Here is a 12,970-nt window from a genome sequence, read left to right as displayed (position 1 = left end):
ATAGAACACTGGAGACATTATAAAGCTGATTTACGGCTTATTATCAATGTCAGCATTGATGTACATTTTTATGAATGTTCACACAAACTTGTACCGTCCCTCTCAGAGAGAACATTTACTGTATCATTTATTCATGTCATGGAAATGTGTCATGTTGAGCAAAAATGTTTGGATAGGAATCTGTTTGAACAAAGCTAAACAAATAACCTCTGAAAAAAAAAAAAAACAACACAATACACTGTAGTATAAATGACTAAAAGCTCTTGTGAGCTTTTCTACCCAAGTGCAGCTTTTCATCAAAGTAATTCAGTGACAAAATGAGTCAGGGGACAGATACAGCTCATTCAAAGTAGTGTCTGGGAACTAAGAGGTATAAGACTGACAGGATTTAAACTGTATATAAACTGAGATATTACCATAGACTCCTCACCACCTGAGACTGTTTGAGCTCTTGTTCTTCTGGTCTGGGAACTCTGCTGGTGGTAGACAACAGGGGAAGACTGTCTTTAGTTCACAGTATGTTATGTTTTCATTGCCAGGGTGGAAGTAAAGGGGCAAGGGAGAGTGTTTGGGCAGTAGTGAGGGCTGAATGAGGAAAAAAAAAAAAACTGATTGGACAAAGGGGGGAATTTTTATTCTCAAAGGAGGTGAGGAGTGACAAAAAGGGAGGAGATTCTTGTGATTATGGACCATGGTAGGAAAGTGCTGTGGCTGACAGTGTTAAAAAAGAAAAAGAGAGGACACCCACTGAAGCATACGCGCTGTGAGGTTGACAGGCAGCAGGAAGGAGCGCAATTCATTTGGCAAGAAAACGCTGTTGTGATTGGCTGACTCAATCACACAAAAGGTAGGTTAAGAAAAGTTTTAGGACTGTGGTGCCAGTAAGTTTTGGATAGTAAAGTGGAAAGTGAATCAACTTTAATATTAAGACAGACAAAACAGAAGGAAAATCAAGACAGTCTGAGATGCAGAAGTTCTCAGGCTTGCATTTCCCTGTTGGAGGGAAGACACAGATTCTTTTCCCTGAACTGTAAATTCAATCCCCAGGCAACTCAGCATCTTTATTCTCAGCCCAAGAAGAAAAGCTACAGAAACAACAATCAGAGAAAGCAGCTCTGTGTCCTGAAAATGTTAGAGCAGTGCTGAAGTTCACAGAAAGTTCACAAAATGAGTGAGTTTCAGATAAGAACTAGAAGAAAAACAATCAAAAGCCCAGAAAACAAAACGGAACTTGTAATTTCTTTCAAGCAATACAAAAGACACATCACATGCAGGATGACAATATCAGTGCAGTTCAGTCAAAACCACACATTTAACTATTTTGAAACTGAATGCTACCCTACAAACTACTATCAAGCTTACATAAATTCAAATAGTGTCAAAGTCCATCAGTACAACAACCAAGTCATGTCATACTCACCCCTTTGAATTTCTATTTTTTGTTTTTGTTTTTATATAAACAGAAATACCAGTGTCATTCATCCATCAATTCCAGTTTTCCACATTTCCATCTTTTTCCGATCAACGCTGATCTCCCAACAATGAAAAGGTAGACTTCTAACATTATAAGCTCACCAAGAATTTATTGTGAAAAAAAAAATCTGTGTTTTGAGATGCATTCACGGCATCTTAACATCGATCAGGAAAAATGGAAAAGTGAAAGTACAAGGATTCATTGGTGAATGCAGAAGAGAAACTGAGAGCAGCAGAGTGGTGACTCTGTTGTACTGATGGAATAAGTGTTGTGGAAATGCACCCAATACTGAATTTATTAATACAACAGGTAAGCACAGAGGACGTTTTGAAATTGCATTAGCTGGGAATCAGGGGAAATGAGAAATACAAGCCTGTCTCTAACATGAGCCTGTTTCAAATAAAAGCCTGGTATCCAAGATGCAATCACACGTGCAAAGAGTACCTATCCAATTACATACACATTTAATGTCATTAAAGGACTGTTTGTACTAACTAAATGCTTTCCTGAAGAACACTGTCTTTCAACTTCAATATAACCAATACTACCTTAAATACTAAATTGCTCACTACACCCAGAGGAAAATATTAAACCCTGGGGAGGCAGCAAACTTAACTTAAATGCAGCGTATATTTTCCCTCCGATGTTTTCTTTATGAGCCTGCTGTTCTCCATTCCTGAGAGACTTCTCATTCAAGGGAAAGGCTGACATTGGCACCTATACTTTTCCTTGGCTTAATAATGTCAAGCTCACCGCTGTGACTCAGTTGTGTGACAAACATCTGATTCAGATCTTGTGACAAAGTCAGTCGTGCTGAATCTCCACTAATGCTATGACTCAGGACTCTCTGAGGAATATCTGAACTGATGTGATTCTGTTCCTAATCTCACTCCCCCTGCCATGGCTTTTCTACTGGAATGGTCAAACTGTTGGCACATAGCTTTGGAGCCAATGTTTCTACAATACATCAAACACAGCGGCAAGTGAATCACAAAGAGCATAAAGTCATAGTGGGAGACAAGGGGGAGGAAGAGGTGTGGTATTCCTACAGAGGCAAGAAGACACGGATGAACAGTGAAATGAAGAAAGAAGCATAGAAAGCAGGAAGGAAAGGTGAGGAGGTAGCGACACCTGCCTAGTACGGACAAGTGGAAATTTTAAATGTGAGGAGGAACAAAAACGATGATTTTAATGTGTGGTACGCCAGCAGCAGTGAGACATGCCAACAGAGATGAGGTAAATAAGACAACAATACAAACCTGCTAAGGCAATCAGAGAACAAAGAAAAGGATGTTCACTACACTAGGAGTAACGTGACAAGGAAAGGGAGGAGGCGAAAGAAGAAAGTGGGCAGGATGGAGCAACATGTGGCAGTTCAGAAATATGTACCGTAAGAGGAGGAGCCTGGGCCTGTTCACTGACGCCATCCGTCATACTGGAGGAACGGAGTCTGTTTGACAGCTGGCTCTGTAATAAAAAAAATAGCAAGTGGAGAGTAAAAAAAATATTATAGCAAGCATTGGCTGTCTGACACAAAAAACACTTGTTTGATTTGACTGCCTACATGTCATTTAAATGTGGGGTGGTTTAGGGTTTGACTACTGAGAATTACAGTGTCCATGTCTCACCTGAGCAGAGCTGGGCCCTGGCACTTCCCCGTTGGTATCGGGAGTGAGCGACAGCCTCAGATTCAAATCTTCAGCAAACTCCTGGGTGACAGGTGTTGGTGGGTGCTGTGGTGTCAAGATGGAGGAGGGGCCAGGCAGAGACTGGGACAAGCTGTCGTTAGGATCTTCTTCTGTGATGAGCTCCCAGGACTACATGAGCAACAGGGAGAGGGAATCATGAAACAATAATGTTTCAGTGACCGTATCATTTCAGAAAGCTGTGACTCAGAACATGCTTGTAGTATATGTATGTGTATATTCTTCTTTCTCACATTGTCCATGTCCCTGGGCTCCAGGTGCTCGTTCTCTAGGTCTTCACTAATGTGGCGTCTTGAACGGAAAACACGGTGCGCTTCCTGATGGATCTGCCGCTGTTGATTGTCACTCTCAGTCTCTGAAATCACATCCCTGAGAAGAAAAAATTTCATGCAAAAAAAATAAGTCTAAGTCACAAAATTACTGCTAGGAAATATTACTGCTACATAAATGAAAACCAAACATTAAATTGATAGCCAAGGTAGTAGAATAGTGGAATTTTGGGTAGGCCAAGTCTACCACCTCTCACACTGATTTCTACATGCTCATTCTGACAGAGGAACAAAAGTGAATTTGAGGAAAGAATGAATTTTCCAAATGAATGGTCTGTGGGCTATGTGTCTATAAAGCTATAGTTGTGTCTCACTTGCATATTTTCTTGAAGGAATCATTTTGACATTTTGAGAAATATGTTAAATCACTTTCCTGCCAAGAGTTATAAAGCTCTAAACGAAAATCAATGAGAAGTGGTTACACAAATATATTAAGCATGGCTCATACATGAGTTTGGTGGTGTGCTGTAGTGATTTACCAAAGCATAAGATGAATAGAGGGAAAATATGGCTAAAATGATTCTGACCTATTGATTCATTCATACATACAATGACCCCTTAAACAAATGGCTTTATACACTATGTAATAAAATTTACACTTTTACTTTTAGGTGCTGTTCAGGTCTATAGTGCTGCTTTCGTGATGATTTATCATTAAACTAATGTAAAAAATATGTTTTAAAACTTGAAAACATAAAGAGGGAGATCAGGCGTACATGTTGGAGGGCCTTTTCCACTGTGTAGTGCGGTTATTGTGGTTGACATAGTAAGTACGTCCCAGGTTGTCCACCTTCTCTTCCCAACCTTGGGGCAATGGGGGCAGCAGCTGCTGTGGTCGCTGGGAGCCTGAGTCTGCAGACTCATCCCATCCCTGAAAGAAAAGTTTGCAATTTTTGACATAAGGTAGTATGAGTAACTCACTGGTAGCTCAGGACATAGATAAACAGATACTCCTGTGAGCTTGTCCGGTACACAAGCATCAGCAAATGGTTTAGGAAGTGATTCAAGTATGGAAATACATTAAAGACGTAGGACTCACTTGTGGGTGGTTCATTTTTTTCTGAGTGCTGTGTTGTGGTTTGAAATGTTTTGGTTAACATTAACTGGTGTTTATTTTTGTGTAACAAGCTGCTGGCTGGCTGGGATATCTCTCCGACCACAGGATCTGAGAGTGAGCTAATGTTAGTGCATTGTGTCACTGCCTGGGTTGACAAATTTCAACTCTCCTTTAGGCAGACAGAGAAGGTGAGCATGGGAACAGTGCGTTTGTAAAGCTGGTGAAACACCCTATTTGTAAAGGAGAAAAAAAGAACTCTAGAGAGTGAAAAAGAGGATTTTTCACAGTGGGAACGCAAACTGAAGGAAGGTTAGCAGAGTGGCATTTAAGTTTTTCGTGCTTGCTAAATGTCACCTTATCTATAAAGCCTTACACCGTCTAGCACTCTTCCACAATCCATATGAAATCCACACTTGAACACACAGACACATGCAAGAACACAAAGCAAAAGAGGAGAAGCTTCTATTTCTCCAAATAGCAGGCCATATAGTAAATGGTTTTTCCAGACCCTGACCTGGAAAAGACTTTCACCAGATTCTGGCAGCAAGATGCTGCCTGAATTCTTAGAGAAAATAATACAAAGACGAACTGTCCTTTCTCTTCTCACTCACACATTTCTTTGAATCCAAAGTGGGACATTTATTTTCATCTTTAAGCTCTTTAAAACTGTGTTTTCTTTGCGTGGAAGGAAACAATAAAACTAGAATGTGGTTTGGCTTCAGGTTGTTATGAACAGGTCAAAGAGTCACCTTAGGTAATGCATATTCAGCAGTCACAACTAACTCACTGACAACAGTGGCCAATACCTTACCTCAGCCTCCTCTCTCAACTCTCCAGCCTCCTCCTCATGTCCTCCTTGCTTGGGCAGATAGGCCATCTTCAGACGCAGGTAACCCTTCACCCTGGACTTGTGACTGGAAGATAAACATCACTAAGAATGGACCCACTAGAAAATAGTACATTAAAACCAGGTGACCTGCAGCCTCTGAGCCCCACAATGGGCTAATGCTTAGAAATATAGTGTGGTGGGGGGGGGTTTCCCATTTATTAGGGAGATGCTTAGAAATATAGGGGAGTTTCCAAACTGCCTACTAACCAGATGGTCTTTCAGCTGGAGTATTCAACCTCCACATGAACTTACCACTTTCCGCAGACATGACACCAGTCTGTATAGTGTTTCAAACCAGGATTTAAGTCACTGTGAGTTTAATAAACAGTCATTGTGTACTTGCTAATGGGGCAAAGCAGACACCATTCAAACTAAGAAGTTTCATTACTGGCATCTATTTTCACTGATTCCTTGTCACATCCTGTTTGTTACATCCAGTATAGACTGACCTTCTGGGCCGCAAGAGGAAGTCTTTAAATGTGTAGGGACGCTCCATAGCAGGGTCCTCTGTCTGCAAATTAAATGGACGCATTTGTTGACAGCAATCAATTGAACACATAAGCAAATACACATGTTGGGCAGTATCAAAATATCAGAGTCATGAGTTTCCAACACGGCTGCAACCCTCTGCACAGCCATCACATGGTCATTATGCAATGCTGAGCTTCTCCTGTTACATATTGAACAGCAGAAAGGTCTTTTGCAATTCACAGTAATCTCCCACTGCTGTCTGACTGTGCCAAACCAGTCCACACTGGCTACTTACCACATGTTGCTTTGTAATTTAACTAAATCAGACAGTTACCATATCAGAAGTACAATCTTCAATGCAAGTTTTGTAACAAAGAAATAAATAATAAAATAAATTATTACAAATAATCTCTCATCTATGTTTGGGCCAAACTGGTATGACGTTCTGAACATAATGCATCTAAATTGTTTGAAAACACTGCTCTTAAAAGCTTGAAGCAACATGCACTCCAACTTATGTGTGGCTAATGCAATCCAGGACTTGAGTGAGGACATGAGCTGGCACAAGGTTTCATGCTGTATGGTGCATGAAACTGTGTTTGGAAACAGCTGAAGTAGCTCAAGCTTCCACAAGGCAAATGCAGCTACCAGATTGCTTCTGGTGAGTCAGCGAGGCTGACCTGATTCATGAAAAGTAAAGTAATATCCAGTAACTATGAATAAGACTGTGACTCCTAAAAACATGTAGTCATGCATAAATCAAACAAAATCAAAACACACCTAAAATGCAGAACACAGCATCTACACAAACATAGAAGCAACTTACTCATGCTCAGCCAATTCGTTTAATGGCTTAAATAAGATTTTCAGCATTAGGCAGCATTAGCCGCATCAGGACCAAATATTCTCTATCCTGTCCAATGACTTCACCTCTCAACATGACTCAGCTGTTGCTTTTATCTGCAACTAATTCCCTGGCCCTGTGGGAGCCAAACAGGACATTAATAATTAACCCAAACACCTTTTACTGATATGCTTTTAAGGTTCAAACCTTAGACAGAACTTCAGAGAGCCACAATCAGTCTAACAGCACAGTGAGTAGAAGATGTGCTGCGTCAGAATGAGCTGTAGGTCGGTTTGTTTTAGTTTCAGGTCCTGCTCACTCACATCAAACATAAACTATACAAACTCCCAAGCAGCGCACACTGGTTCTGCATGTGATTGAAAATCTGTTGTCCCAGAAGTCCAGTGTAAGTGTGTGAAATTGACAAGTGTAGTTGTGTAGTGTGTTTCCATTGGCTCTTGAGGGTAGGCCGCCCTCAGGACAGTCACCTCTGTTTACATTCTAGACAGCCCGCTGCCTGTTTCAAACAAGGAGTGTGCTGTTTGATCACAACAAAACGTTGCTTGTGTGGCTCACACTTTCTCACACAAACACACTCTTTGGCTGACCTTGCCTGAGGTCAAACAGGCAGTGCAAAATTCAAGATAAGAAACAGCTGAGTATTCAAAACAGTCAGTCTGGCCACGCACGCACACACAGACACACACACACAAATAACTCACCGGCAAATGGCTGAGAGGAACATCAACTTGACCCAGGAAATCATCTCTGGTCTAGGAAAGAAAACAAGAAGGTCACCTTCGGCAGCTTAATTTTAGAAATGGCAGCTTTCTGAATCTGTCTGGGGAATACCAAAATTGCCAGTAAGGAAAGAGAGGGAAAAAACACAATGTTGAGGTGAATTAACTAATGCATCCCAAGATCCAGCAGCATTTTGTGTTTATTTCTCACAGACAGAATGAAAAAGACAAAGATTTTCATTTCATGGAGAGCCCCATCAAGGAATAACATCTAGCTTTATGATGAACACTTGTGGAGATCTGAAAATCTCAGATGGTTGCAGAACAGGAAAGCGCAATTATGTTTCAGCACTTTTGAGCAATTTCTACTTAATTTTAGTGAAAATATCAAGCAATATTTTCTTGTTTATATAGTTTATCAGGTGAAAAAGCTTTTATCTTTTTCTCTACCAATCAGTACAGATTTCCACAGGTGTCAAGGCACAAGGCTCAGTCTAGGGTTTTATCTATGGAGAGGCCTTTGGTATTACTTCATAGGAGAAGAACCCGTGATCCCAGCAAGGAAAAATAACATCCACTGCCACCAGATAGAAGCCAAGTCAGCCAGACAGAGGGAGAGAAGGATGAACGTGACAACAGGGAAGAATAAGGGAAGGTTTCAATTTAAGAGACCTGTATATTTGTTCAACCTTTTGCCATAAGTAATGTAGACTGAAAGGAAAAGGGGGAGATTGACAGATAACTGAGCTGCACTGCTGCAGCCCCCGGGAGGAGAAATGATTACCTGTCCGAGATGGAAAAGCCCATTCTTGGTAGTAGCCTGTGTGTGGGACACAACTTATTTAGACAACAGGCGTTAACTAACAACAATGTCTATTTGTAGACACTGGTTTGACAGGAAAGGCTGTGTGGAAACAATGAATAATACTTCTGTTAGTCCAGTGTTTCTCACTTGAGATGTGGTCCACCTAGTACATGGCGCGACCAAGTTCATTCACGTCTATGTCAGCTCCTGAGTGGTCAATTGAATGAAGTGCACAGAGAGGAGTGCTTGCGGAGGGATAGCCCAATCTCGCACTTGTCGGACAACACTGTCGACTCTCTTCTACAGAATGGATTTGTCCTTAAAGTCACTAGAGTTGTAGTACTTTTACTAAGTACTTTTTTGAAAAAAGTCACTGAAGGGGTCTGAAAAATTGGTAAATCTAGCAACAAAAATCATAGGTCTGTGTGGTTGGTAGTTTCTTAAAACTATTTTCTTTGAGTACAGTATTTTACACTGATCTGGTGTAAAAGGTGTGCAGCAGTCATAGTTTAATCTGATTTGTCAGAAGGAAAAAATAACAGCAGTGTTGGGGAGTGAGTGCACTAGGCTCCCACCACGGTTAACAGACCTGGAATTCAAAGGTGAAAGGTTACAAATGAGTCACATAAAAACACTGAGTTATTAATGCAGAGGCACGTAAACAGTCACAGTGAATGCATCTGACACACACATCCAACCACCTACACTCACACACAGAGACTCCTTCTTGGAAAAGCCAGAGCCACTACTGTGTGAATTACAGCGGTATCCGTTTTCATTTCCCAAACCAACAACCAGACAATTAATTTACTGCTTGCATAAGTCCAAAGAAATTCAAAACAGTGAAGCATAACGTTCATCTGAATTTGGAGAGAGCAACAAAAGCAACCTGGGCCACAGCATTCATATGACAGTATCATATTACGATCTTTCACATGTGCTGAACTGTAAACTACAGCGGGCATTTGCCAAGCACTTTGTCACTTTATTTTGAAAAGTATTGCAGAAATTTAAGTTTAAAATTATAATTAATGTTGCAAAGAATCAGCTGACCAGCCTTTCAGTACTGATGAATCACTATGAGCATCTAATCCTTACATATTAAATATAATTTTCTACCTGATTTGAACATATGAAGCAACCCTGTAGCCCTCAACATATGAAATAGGCAGTAGCAAAGGCAGTTTACTATGGGACACATGTAATCCTAGGACACATGGCTGTTTTCTGTCCTTAACCATAACAAGCATTTTAAGCTGTGGGTGTGTGTATGCGAAGGGATATAATTGCAGAGTCATCAAAGGGTCACAGTTGAGCCTGCAGCTGCCTCTCTCAGGGCCAAGTTACACTCAGAGAGGGAGGGTGCTACTAACGACTGAGAGAAGGAGGAGGGACGAACAGTCAAAGAGGCATGAGGCAGATGAAGGACTGTACATAGCTGGCTACCCTTCTGGTAAAAAGTTAGAGGATAAAACACAAAAAGGTTACTTTGACCAAATCAACACTCTTACTTCTCACATACTTCTAGTTGTATGCAGATAGTTTTGGTTTTATGTATCAGTCTCATAAAGTTCTGCCACTGTGATGGTTCACAGTGTAAGTGAGTGCAATTTAATTTTGTGGTGCTCATAGCTATCTAGAAATGACACTTAAAAAACTAAACAGCAAAATTTCTCCCCAAAAACAATGTACCAGTACCTCAATAAGCCACATAACACAGTATTAACAGTTTTCATGGGCACTGTTTATGCTTTTTTTTTTTTTTTTTTTTTTTAAATTTCCTTTTTTCAATGCTGTGAGCCGCACATATTGAAGTCCATTCATGTGTATTGGACCTGAACAAATAAAACCAAAACTATCAGCATCACTGAACACCACAAGTTGAAGATAACGTGATAAGAACTGGCAATGCTAACTGCAGCTATAATGCACTGCTGTGAAGCTACATGAAGAAGTGGTAACAGACTGAGAGTTTATGATATAGAAGAACCTGGAACAAGTCCAGGCTGACAATGAGGTGTGAAAAGGTTGTCTCACCTACTCAACAGTCTCCATGCTGACACGACTGAATTACAATGCCGTGCAACTCTGAGAGATCAGAGCTGACAGAGAAAAGCCCTTCATAACAATAGCAACTTGAATCCCTCTCACATGCTACTGGACCAAAATAAAAAGAGAGAACCCCCATCCACAATCCTGTCTCTGGGATTGTGGATGGCCCAGTGGCCTGCAAAAGCTCTCTAAATGGCAACTGGGGGCGTCGAGGCAGGGCTGTCATGAGGGCATGGCGCAGTGGCATAGCTGTCTGCAGCTAGTCTGGCTGGCTGGCACACACAAACACACACACACGTAGTATCCCATGCAGGGCTTTAAAAAGGGGCACTCCAACTCTAGGCCACCAGTTGGGGAAGACCTGTCATTATAGTCTAAATGAGGATTTCCTTGTTGCATGAGAAACGGGATGCCCTGGGGTAACACAACACCATGTGTTTTAAAATAAGGCAAAGGAGTCGTGTATACGGCTTACGTGCTCTCAAAAATATGACTAAAATATGTCAAGATTGCGGATGCATTAGTGGAGAGCAGCCAGTATTAGCAAGTCAGTCACGTCATATCCTCAGGTCTCCAACTCTGTGACTGACGAAAACAAAGAGTTATTTTACCAACTCTAACATTCATAACATTCGGTTTCAAGATTAGCAATTCTTAGCATAATGTGAATGATGCTTTTGTCAAACCTTAATGGTTAGAAAGGCATTTCTAACTGGTTTATCAGAAATGTTATTCACATCATAAAAGGTGGCACATCACCATCTTCATGACACGCAGAAATTTTAGAGACAGATGAATCCTTAGACACTGAGACATGCTACAACAAAATTTATCACTTGTCCTTATTGTGACAAATAATTATGGTGCACAATTTGTGCTGTGTTTACATTCAGTGTTTCTCGCAAAAAGGCATTGTGTGTAACCTGTTTCCAAAGCTGATATTTTGAATATTATAAAACTTGCATTTCTTACATCTATGTTAACTTGCTCCCAGTCTTCTTCTGTACTGCCTTTCCTGGTGCATTGCTGCGTATCTTGGTGTATTACAACCACCAGTTGATCACAGGAGTAACATGTCATCCGTGTGCATATATGCTGCTAGCGTTCAATTAGTCCACCAAGTACATTTAAGTTTGATTCATTATAATTCGCTGGTTTAGCACAGCAGTTCCAAGCCCCCCCAAGGGGTAGCAAGAAAATTTTTGAGGTTGTGAGATGATGAGAAGCAGAAAAAATATATTTCTGCAACACCAACTGCAGACTTTGCAGGAAATATCTGGAAAGTAGACTTGCTCTAAAGTCTAAGAGCAGTCTCCTGGCAGCAAATTCTTTATGAGAAACTACTGGGAATAATGATAATACAGTTAATGACAACTCCATAACTTAAATATATATTGTACATTATTGTTATTTATAGCTGCAGCTTAAGATTTCAGTTTATTATCCAAGTTTAAAATTAAGGAAAAAGATGGTTTAGATAACTTTCTACTGCAGAAAAGTCAAATATATAGAGCGATCTAAGAGGCAGCTTGTGAGAAATAAATTAGGTAATGACACCATGATTATGAAAGTGTAACCTTTAGATCTGTGTTGCTTCCAAAAGTTGAGCACAGATGAGCAGAGAGTTACATCAAAAGACTTCAGGCTTTCAGGAAACACTGATGCAGCCCGTGAAACTTCTTGATCACCGTTTGGGCTGTAATGACATCTTAGTTCTTAATCACTCACAGAGCAGCTGCGAGGATATGGATCCATACCAGTCTAGAGCCAAAGACGACATGCCGCCTGCCCACTCTCAAAATCAACAACCACGCTCGAAACAGACTAAAGATAGAAACAGCCAACTCTCAAAGAGCACTGGCTGTAGTTAATGGTATTACTGAACTTATGTGTCACATTTCTGTGAAACAGAAGGCAACAAGTGCATTGGGGGAAATTATCCATTCATCCATAAGCCTGTCCCTGTTTTCCTTTCATGATTGAATTGGCTGATGTGTGTAAAATTTCAAATGCCTGTGGTTGTTAAGTGAAAGAAAGCCAGTGTGTGTGCTTTAGCTCAGAAACCATGTCTAAGCTTTTCACTTCCCAGAATGTCACCACCCTCTTCCTGCACCATACGGATCTCTCCTCATCTGAGCTGGATTCAGTAAGTGAAATACGGGAAATACCAGCAACTCCGCAAATTAGATGTGAAAACTACAGACATAGTTTGAATAGGTCACATAGCATAAATTTCACTCTGCTTATGTTCCAGTTGTTATGTCCATGTACCTACTGCCTAATGTTTCTTTGCCCACAGTACAAATGAGCTATTATACATTCAACTAAATGTCATATGAGTGAGATGATCCTTCCACTATTTGTTGTATTTATTTATTATTCATTCTGAAATGGATTTCTTCACCATTAAGACAACACTGAAAATCTTCTGTTGTGTTTTTTTATAATTCTAACACAAACCATGGAGAAACACAGCTGAATCTTTTTTTCCCCATTTAAAAACTTTTTCACCCAACATTTTAGAGACAGGCTACTACAGGCAACAGTACTACAAAACTTTTCCAATAATCTTTACCTTGGGACTATTCCTCGTTGAATCATTG

The 12,970-nt window shown here is 40.5% G+C and overlaps 1 protein-coding gene across 1 annotated transcript in view; it reads right to left on the bottom strand.

Moving 5' to 3' along the window:
• The window catches only part of nedd4l (neural precursor cell expressed, developmentally down-regulated 4-like, E3 ubiquitin protein ligase), a 44,252-nt gene that overhangs the window by 16,176 nt on the left and 15,106 nt on the right, over window positions 1–12,970 (bottom strand). Inside the window, exons 6-14 of the mRNA XM_022762828.1 lie at window positions 8,295–8,330; window positions 7,493–7,543; window positions 5,905–5,966; window positions 5,378–5,480; window positions 4,226–4,380; window positions 3,414–3,549; window positions 3,103–3,291; window positions 2,864–2,941; window positions 417–476 (exon numbers count right to left, since the gene is read on the bottom strand). Coding sequence (XP_022618549.1) covers window positions 417–476; window positions 2,864–2,941; window positions 3,103–3,291; window positions 3,414–3,549; window positions 4,226–4,380; window positions 5,378–5,480; window positions 5,905–5,966; window positions 7,493–7,543; window positions 8,295–8,330 — 870 coding nt within the window. The remainder of the gene's footprint in view (window positions 1–416; window positions 477–2,863; window positions 2,942–3,102; window positions 3,292–3,413; window positions 3,550–4,225; window positions 4,381–5,377; window positions 5,481–5,904; window positions 5,967–7,492; window positions 7,544–8,294; window positions 8,331–12,970) is intronic.

The sequence above is a fragment of the Seriola dumerili genome, unplaced genomic scaffold (genome assembly GCF_002260705.1).
Source record: "Seriola dumerili isolate Sdu_G_001 unplaced genomic scaffold, Sdu_1.0 BDQW01000450.1, whole genome shotgun sequence".
NCBI lineage: Eukaryota > Metazoa > Chordata > Actinopteri > Carangiformes > Carangidae > Seriola > Seriola dumerili.
This window is presented reverse-complemented; position numbering and strand designations above follow the sequence as displayed.